At 35.6% G+C, this 9320-nt stretch overlaps 1 protein-coding gene across 2 annotated transcripts; it reads right to left on the reverse strand.

The window, feature by feature from the left end:
- Nucleotides 1-262: 262 nt before the first annotated feature.
- On the reverse strand, nt 263-8891 carry napbb (N-ethylmaleimide-sensitive factor attachment protein, beta b). 2 transcript variants are annotated; one of them, XM_055149658.1, is made up of 11 exons: nt 8715-8891; nt 8171-8250; nt 7423-7539; nt 6610-6687; nt 6441-6496; nt 5657-5741; nt 5334-5438; nt 4602-4670; nt 4446-4496; nt 3492-3593; nt 263-927 (listed from the first exon to the last, which is right to left on the reverse strand). In XM_055149658.1, exons 2-10 carry the CDS (start codon nt 8171-8173, stop codon nt 3492-3494), a joined length of 666 nt encoding a protein of 221 aa, XP_055005633.1. In that variant the 5' UTR covers nt 8174-8250; nt 8715-8891; the 3' UTR covers nt 263-927. The 2 variants fall into 2 exon arrangements, with proteins under 2 accessions (XP_055005633.1, XP_020789386.1); XM_020933727.2 differs by lacking the exon at nt 263-927 and adding an exon at nt 7244-7290 and having other exon boundaries at nt 1100-3593.
- Nucleotides 8892-9320: the final 429 nt, after the last annotated feature.

Consider the following 9320-nt stretch of genomic DNA (forward strand, 5'->3'; position numbering starts at 1 on the left):
CTGTGCTGGGGGGTGAGGCACCAGTGGCCGCTAGGGGGGGCACGGCCCTCAAATGCCCCACCTTGCCGCCGACACCGTGTCGTGTGCTGTAGGAGCGGCATCTGTGTTCATGTCTCTTATTGTAGTTTTGTTGACGTTGTTGGGTCTGGGTGGGAGCCGCATGTTACAATTCAATTCAATTCAATTCAATCTTTATTAAGAACACATGATATCTGGTTCATAGTATAAAAAAAAAAACAAAAAAAAACGTTGTGTTGTTGCGTAAAGTTTGCGCTTGGCTGTTCATTGTGCTCTGATCGATATTGTTCAGCCAATAGTAACCAAAATGTCTGTTTCTGGTATTTGTTATAATACTATAGACTAGATATATAATACATATATAATTCATAATATATATTTATAATTTTGGCATTGGTGCCCATCCCAAAAATTATACCACCAGCTGCCACTGGTCCTGTTTTAGTCCTGGTTTAGTCCCGGTCCCTCAAGTCTCAGGTCTCTATAAGACAGTACTGGACGGCGCACCCTCTCGTACCACGCACACTACAGCCCTGGTGCTGCCCGATGCGTGGCTATTTCTTGCCCGATTGCTTCTTTCAGCGATGTTGTTTAGGGGTGTTTTTGACGAGAGGCTGTTGTTTAATGTTTACAACCAGTGTCAGGCCTTATTGTTCTTTAATAAACCTCAACCTTACAGCCTCAACAACTATTGCAGCTAATAATAATAATTTTATTAAAATAATGATAAAAATAACAACAACACATAATTAGCCAAATACTGTTAAAGAAAAACGTGTTTGATAGCGTCTCTGCTGTGTATGACTCCACCGCGTTAAAATATTTCTCAAATGGCAGTGCCCCCCCTGCTGGTCACCCACGCCCCTCCAGTAGATGTGCTCTGACGCCGACTCTGCTTTAATAATAGCTCTGAAAAAAAAACAAAAAACTTTTCATCACTCAGTTTCATTGTTGTGTTTGGGAAAAAGCACTTCAACCCTTCCTATTTCAGTCTCAGTAAATGGTTGTTTGACTGGAAGGGCAAAAAATCAACTGATTTCAAGGAATAAAACAAATATATTAAACCAGCAGCAGAAGGCGATTGAAGTTTGGATATACTAACTTTATTGTCCATTCGCACAAGCATACACAATACATAACAGAATCATTCCATCTGGATACAGTGGTCAGATACTCCCTTAAGTAAAAACTTTGGTCTGGCTCTCTCCGTAAACATAATCCTATAGTACAGTTTACAGTTTACAGGGACATGCGGTTAGTAACTGGCTATAGGAAGGTGCTCTGTGGCAGTAAACTTTTAGGGATGAACCACAACACAAAACAACAACTATGGAAACAACTGCAAAAAAGGAAATATAGATTAGCTAAAAAACATACTTTAATTCATGAGAGTCATTTTGATTTGAGAAGTTTTGAATAGCTAAAGGTGCACTATGTAAGTTTTTGGTTGGGGGTCCGTCACCTGCTTGTTTCTATGGATATGGCATTGTTCTGCCTGGAATGTTCCATAGTATGACATTAAACAATTCTCCCTTACATTTATTAAATTACAGGAGGTTTCATAGTGCAAACCCCCCCCCAAAAAAAAAAAAACAGGCATTCTGACTGTGAGCACCTCTCCACAGATCAGACTTATAACTTGGTCTGGTTTGGTCTCCATGAAAATAGAAAAATTTAATGCCATACTGTGAAACATTCCAGACAAAGTAATGGCATCTCTATGGAGAAAAGCATTTGACGGACCCTTCCACCAGAAACGTTACACAATGCACACATTAAAGAGTACACAAATGAATCCACATTAGTGTGGTCATTGTTTAAACTATAGTTATTTGGGAAAAAAAACTATTTTTATTAACCTGTAAGCATAGACTGTATAGACTTGTATATGATTATCAGTGTTGTTTTGTGTGAAATGCAATAAATTAAACTATTTCTTTTTCCTATACTCTGTATTGATAATTCATCTGTAATTGATTGAAGACATGAATAAAATCACAAGACTTTTTTTAAACTGAATGAATACATTTTAAATGTACATTGTGGATCTTTTCTGGTGGAGGATCCGTCAAATGCTTGTCTCCATGGAGATGTTATTGCTTCATTTGGAATGTTTCACAGTATGGCATTAAACCTTTATGTTCATGAAGACCAAACAAGACCAAGTTACAGGTCAGGTCTGTGGAGAGGCAACCCCACTCACAGTCAGAATACCTGTTTTAGTTTTTTTAGTATTTTTGAGCTATAAAACCACCTGTAATTGAATAAATGTATAGTAGAGATGTTTAATGCCATACTGTGGAACAATTCAGGCGGAACAGTGACATCCATAGAAACACGCAAGTGACCGCCAACTGAAAAGTTACATATTGCATCTTTAATGATTAGATATAAGTAAGTAAATCTCAAATATTCAAAACTATTCAAACAAGATTATGAATTCAAGTTGTTTTAACTTATATAATAAAATATAATATTAAGTCCAAGATTTCTGCCCTTACATTGGAGATACGGGATTTCATTACTAGTGCGTGTTAAAATACCCACTATAGATCATTACAATCATATTGAAACATTTAAATAATAATACTACAAACTATAAAATACTCAAAAGTAAGAAAAATCAGATAATGTTTGAATTCACCCCAGTGATATTGATAAGGTACATGTGTTTTAACAGTCTTCACTTGGTGCATAATGTCTCCCTTCAAGTCAAAACTTATATCTGTACATTCTAAAAATAAATATGTATATAGTAAATTGAAATTATTGAATACAACATAACATATTTCTTAGGGCTGTAGAAAACATGTGATGCTTGTTTGGGACACTAGGGGGCAGTACATTGTGAAAGCCAAGTGGAAATTTCAGCATAGAAGTTTGCAGCAGCAACCCCCATTCAAAGAGGTAAGGGCAAGCGATTACATTCTAAATTCAAATGTGCCCAGGAAAAAAAATTTAGAACAAATGATAAAAAAGCAGAAGACAGCATAGCAGGTGAGCTGTAGTAATTTGCGATATTGTGCTGCTTTCAAGTGCGTGTGGGATAATTTGTTTCTCTCATTTTTGTTTATACTGTGGGGAATTGAAGATGTCACTTCGTAGTTTAAACGTCCTACATTATGTAAAATTGACTCTTGTAAGATTGAATCAGTGTTATTTCCTCAAACATACTTGGAATTGTGTTTTGTTTCACTCACACGTTTGAGTAATCCTTCATTATTACTGTTTTTAATAATTATTTTGATAATCTAAACTACTGTTGAGTTCTAATGAAATGCTCAATTTGTGTTTCAAGTGTTAGAAATAACATCAGTGTACCCTCTCCCCACATGCCAAAAATCTATTTACCACACAGCACTTGAAAGCAGCATTGTTTAAACAGTATTTGTTGTGAATACTATAGATAGATTTATGTATTTCTTGGTGTGTATATTTGTGTGTAAAACATGCACAGTGAAAGTTGAACAGACTCATTTTAAATCTCCTTCGTCTCCCTGGATGGTCTTTTTGATGCGCAGCAGCAGAGTCGTGTGCCACTGATCCAAACGAGAAATGGAGTCGAACTCTTTCACCTGAAAATAAACAAGAAAGAGATATTTAAAAGGTCTTATATTACGCAAAATTTACACTTGTGAGCATTAAGCCATGTTATAATGTCGTTTCGTTATGAGAAACACCCTGAGTTGTGTTTTGTTTCATTCACACATGTTTGAGTAATCCTTTATTATTAGGCTGTCTACATCTCCAAAGCTCAAAATGCTTTGTTCCACTTTGTGATGTCATGAAGTGGTAGTTTTCAAATTAACAGTTCCTTTTACATGTAGTTCAAGAGCGAATGCCAATTCCAGGGCTGATTCAAATGATTCCAGTGAATGTGTATGGCATTTAAAAACACAATACTACCACATGACATCACAAGGTGGAATGGAGTGAAAGAGAAGAACTCAGCCTAAATCTGCAGGGTTTGTGTGTTAAACGTGTGAATGAAACAAAACACAACTCCAGGTCTGTTTGTGATGAGGAAACAATTTTAGAGCAAGGCTTAAAGATCACTTTTGTGTAATATAGGACATTTTTGATATAGCAATAAGGTTTGTAAGCGTTACCACAACTACATTATGATATGTGACTTTTTTTCTTTTAAATAAAATTTCTTGAATACTTATTTATTTATTTGTATGTCTCATGGAGATTTTTGCATGCTTTTCCATTTTTTTTGCTCCAAAAGGCTAACCTAACCCAACCTTATTATAGACAATCCAATAGTCTTTATAAAGTGAACTGAAACTAAAGAAAGTTTCAAAAATACTCATGCTAGAGAAGAGACTGACGAATCCACTCATGTACTTCAAATTCACAAGGGATGGAAACTAGCTATATATATAAAAAAACATCTAAAGATTTGATACTATCTTAAGACTTACTGCGTCTGTGAATGCCTCACTGTTCTGCTCCTCGTGGGCCTCAAGAAGTTTCTGTTTTAAGACAAAATAATAAAGTAATAATGTCAGTTACTCCATAAAAAAACATGGGGGATACAGCGTCCTATGAGATATTTGAATATGAGGTATTCAGGGCACCTTCAAAAGTTTGCATTCTCTTGAGTCCGAAAAAGCAGGGAACATCTCCTCGTACTTCTCAATCGCGATCTGTACAGAGACAAAATGTAAAAAAAAAAAATACAAAAAGTCTCACTCTGCAAAAAGACATACTTATAAATGACTTGAATTCAGAATATTAAAAAGGTGCTCAGGTGTACCTGCGTATCTGCTTCCCTCAACTGAAATATTACTGTTTCGTCTAGATTAGAATGTTCCACAGTAGGGCATTAAACTTGTCTAGTAATAATATTAAATTTGTTGTTTTTGCTCAACCTTGTAATCCAAGCTCTGTGATCAAGTCCATCTCTCCACAGATCTGACTGGTAACTTGGTAGCTTGAGATGGCTTCCTTTAATACCATACTGTGGAACAATGAAGACAAAGCAATACTATCTCCATGAAGAAAACAATGAACCCAGTAAAATGTAATAATGCACCATTAACTGTTTATATGACCTACCTATTTTGTCTTATATCATGACATTTCTGATTTGTTTTAAGATAAAATTATAAAATAAATAAATCTGCAGCTAGGGTAAGTTTGCTTTTCATATGTATCATGTCAGACACAGCTTGAAGTCAAATAAATTGAGGCATAATAAGTAAATGAAGATATATTTTTTGAATTCAAGTAATTTTCCCTATCCCCAAAGATGATTTTTTTTTTTTTTTACAGTGAAGTGTACACTGGTGGTAGCTATGACAGCTTACCTTAGCATTGAGTTCATCCACAATAAAATGGCAGAGAGAAGCTTTGAAGAAATACTCCTTTGCACTGTATTTCAGGAGTGGGTTGTCCATGACATTGGCCCCAACCTGTCGAGAAACACAGACAAGTATTACACACATTTGTATAAAAGAAAAACAGATATACTGTGATTGTCAGTACACAGCAAGTTTAGGCAAGGGAGGTTTATTTGTATAGCACAATTCATACACAAAGAAATTAAAATTGCATTATAGAATAAAAAAGACATTATAAAATCACAATAGAATCAAATCAAAATTTACATTAAAAGAGAAAAGAGTTGTACCTGCTCGTAGATCTCAATGGCTTTCTGGTACTGCTCCAGCTGAGCGCAGTAGGCTCCTACTTTCAAAAGGCATTTGTTGGCAGAACTAAAAACAGCAGAACAATAATTTACTTACTTTTATTATATTTTACTTATTTTAAATTTGTAAAACAATCTAAATTGACACATAATCAATACATTTCAAATATCTACCAATATATACCAGAGTAGAAGATATTTTGATGTATAAAGGACTTACATACACATGAATACCATATATGTTTTTAATGGGCCCAGATGACACCATTTTCTGATCTGAGTCATAATGTTGTTTCCTCATCACAAACATACCTGGGGTTTTGTTTCATTCACACATGTTTAACACACAAACCCTGCATATTTAGGCTGAGTTCTTCTCTCAAACAGAAAACACTGTTCCACCTTTGAGGTGTTATGTGGTAATACAGAAACTGCTACATTTGTGAACAAGTGCTTTTAACCTTCATACACCTTCGCATTTGGATGATTTCAGCACTAGAATGGCCTAACACTGCTGAACTAATGGTAAAAGGTAGTGGTTAACTTGAAAACTACCGCTACATGACATCACAAGTTGGAGCTGAGCATTCTAAGCTTTGGAGATGTAGACAGACTAATAATAAAGAGTTACTCAAACATGTGAATGAAACAAAACAACTCCAGCTCTGTTTTTGAGGAGGTAACATTATAACATGACTTAAAGCTCACAGGAGTCAATTTTGTGTAATATAAGACCTCTGTGTAAGATCAAATTTTATTATAGTACCTGTTGGATTCTTCTCCTTTGTAGTAGTCTGCTGCCTGTTCATAATGTGCAATGGCCTATAGAAATCAGCACAATACATTAACAAACAGTAACATCCCATTTAGATTCAAAAGCTTTTATTGTAATATTTGCACTGTAAGGAAAACCTGTTTATTTAAATGTTGCTCACCTTTTCAATGTCTACCATTTCTGACTCATAGATCTCTGCAATACTGATGTGATGTTTGGCTGCAATGGTGAATCTTCCCTGATGAGAAACAAGAATTAAGAAGCGATTACCACAGAGTTCATATATTTAGTGATTTAAAAGCTTTACCACCAACTATCACAGAGTTCAGACTTAGAATAAATTTGACTTTTTTGTCTTGAATGGCAATGTTTAAAAGTCTGCATTGTTTATTTTCAGGAACAAGGTCCATTGTGATCTGATCTTAAAGAGGCAAAATCGAATTGAATTGAAAATCTGAATCAATCAATAAGCAGCATAACACTGGTCATATGGCCAAGCCCTAATTAAAATGACTGGAATCAACCAAGGGATACACTAACTAAAGACTACACTAACCAAGGACTAAACTAGGTCTAAACCCAGATTAAAACTGGTCTAATTAAAATCAAAACCATATAAAAAAAAAATTCCAAATCAACACTAAATCTGGACTAAATAAATGATTTGACATGACTTAATCAAACACCTGGATAGCACAGTAAAATAATAGGACAAACATAGCCACAGGTAGGAGAAGGAATGACAGGCTTTCCATTGCGGGCTACACCAGATGAACTCTCTACATGAATCTTACCATGTCTGTGTAAATATCGATGGCGGCATTTAAACACTTGATTGCCTCTTAGCAGCATTAAGAGAAAGGAGAAGACACCACAATAGTTCAATATACAAAATCATCATTGGTGTATCAGGGTTGTTTGGACGTATTTTTAAACTAGACATAGTTACAAAATAAATACAATATCTTCTTACCATTTGGATCAGACTTCTTGTAGGCGTTTCCTGCATCGATGAAGCTGACGGCGCAGTCGTGTTTGTTCTGTAGCTGCATGTGAAGACGAGCAGCTTTACAAAACGCCGCACCAGCCGCTGGGGGAGCATCAAGAAGTTTGTATTAACCTGTATTTAGATTTACACTGTAATATAGACACATAATAATGCTGTAGAATTGTGGGGGCAGCCTCAATTAATTAATACAATTATCTATCAGCTCACTTTAATTATCTAATGGAGCTGTACAGTAGCACAGCAGTACAATGGAGAATAGACAGAAAGGACATAAAGAAGGAACATAAACTCAATAAGAGACAATAAGAATAAATACAAAGTGCAATGCAGTTCACTGTGATTTCTAACTTTGCAGTTGCAAATGGACTGAAACATTGAAGACATTAAAATGCCCGTGGCCTATGCCCGCATGTTCAAACTATGGCACAGGGGCCCGCAGGCTTCCAGGTGAACTGGCCCCCTAAGCAGTAGTTTTTTAATGAAAAATCTATCCCGATAAAGCAAATATATCACTACGTAGAGGGTCCTGGTGAGGATTTCAGAATGAATAAAGGTCTGGTGGCTCATTCTAACATGTTATATATTGTATTTGAATCATTCCCTATACTGACCACCAGTCTATGGCTCTCGATCGGCCCTTCTCTTTGTCTATGTTTTAGTATACAGCTCTTGATGAAAAAAGTTTGGGCACTCCTGCCTTAAAGTTCTGTACCATTCCAGTTCTTGGTCATTTTGAACATGTTGGCAGCTCTGGAGTACATCTCACAGGCCTCTTCAACTTTGTGATGTCCTCTGAAAACAAAAATAGCAGAATAACCAGAAAATTATTAAATACAGTTTATAAGATATAAATGTGGTTAAGGATGTCGCAATATCAAATGTTGGTGTTTCATACTATACTATTACTACTAATAATTATTATGTTATTAGACCTATATATAGAAACAAATGTAATAAACAAAAAATAGACTGATTATATGCCACTTTCACCATTTAATCTGATGTTTTGAAGAGAGCTTTGGTAGCATTAGGTCTTGACATGATGCAGTGATTTTCTCGCTAGTTTACAAAGATGCTAAAGGTTAACTTTGTAGGCCAGTGAAACGTAAAGACAATTTAACATAATAAAGATAAGACAGTGCTTGTATTGTCCGTATATTTAGTCTGCTTTCATTGTCACACAGAAACAGGCTGCGTGCCAACTTTGCAGCTGACAGTGACGCTAGCTGTTTATCTATGGTGCAGTGCTTTCTTACCCTCCAAACATTCCTCCCAAAAAAGATCCCGAAGATTTCACTTTTTTATCGGCGTCAGCCATTAGCTGGATAGCCTCCTTTTCTTTCCCGGAGTTGTCCATTTTTAATTTTACTTGAATTATCTTAAAACGAGGCAAAATATCCGCAGAGCTCCGGTACAGTGAGGATTACAGTCGAGGGGTTTATTTAGCGTGGGCGTGTTTTCGGAAGCTTAAATCGGTGCAGTGTAGACTGGGAAATGTAGTTCTTTGGAGTTCAAACGCTATAGACCACAATGCAAAATAACAAATCAAAAAACTACAATTTCCAGTAACCAGTTTTTATCTTACTTATCGGTTTGTTTACGATATGAAAAATAAATGCAAACGTTTTATTATACTATTTGTTCCCTTTTGTTTTGGTTTATTTTAATGTAAATAATTGAAATTAATACGTAATAATAATAATAATAAAATACCGGTTGTTTTGTGTAACTTGATTTCAACAGCAGATGGCGTAAAAGCACTTTTATATTTAAAACACAACTTCGTGCCAAGTCAAAGGGTTAAAACCAAACGCCCTTGTTGACTTGTGATACAAACCAGCCTGATGGGTGTGTTCCATGGA

Source organism: Boleophthalmus pectinirostris, unplaced genomic scaffold (genome assembly GCF_026225935.1).
Source record: "Boleophthalmus pectinirostris isolate CB_2022bp ecotype Guang Dong unplaced genomic scaffold, ASM2622593v1 HiC_scaffold_13, whole genome shotgun sequence".
NCBI classification, from domain to species: domain Eukaryota; kingdom Metazoa; phylum Chordata; class Actinopteri; order Gobiiformes; family Gobiidae; genus Boleophthalmus; species Boleophthalmus pectinirostris.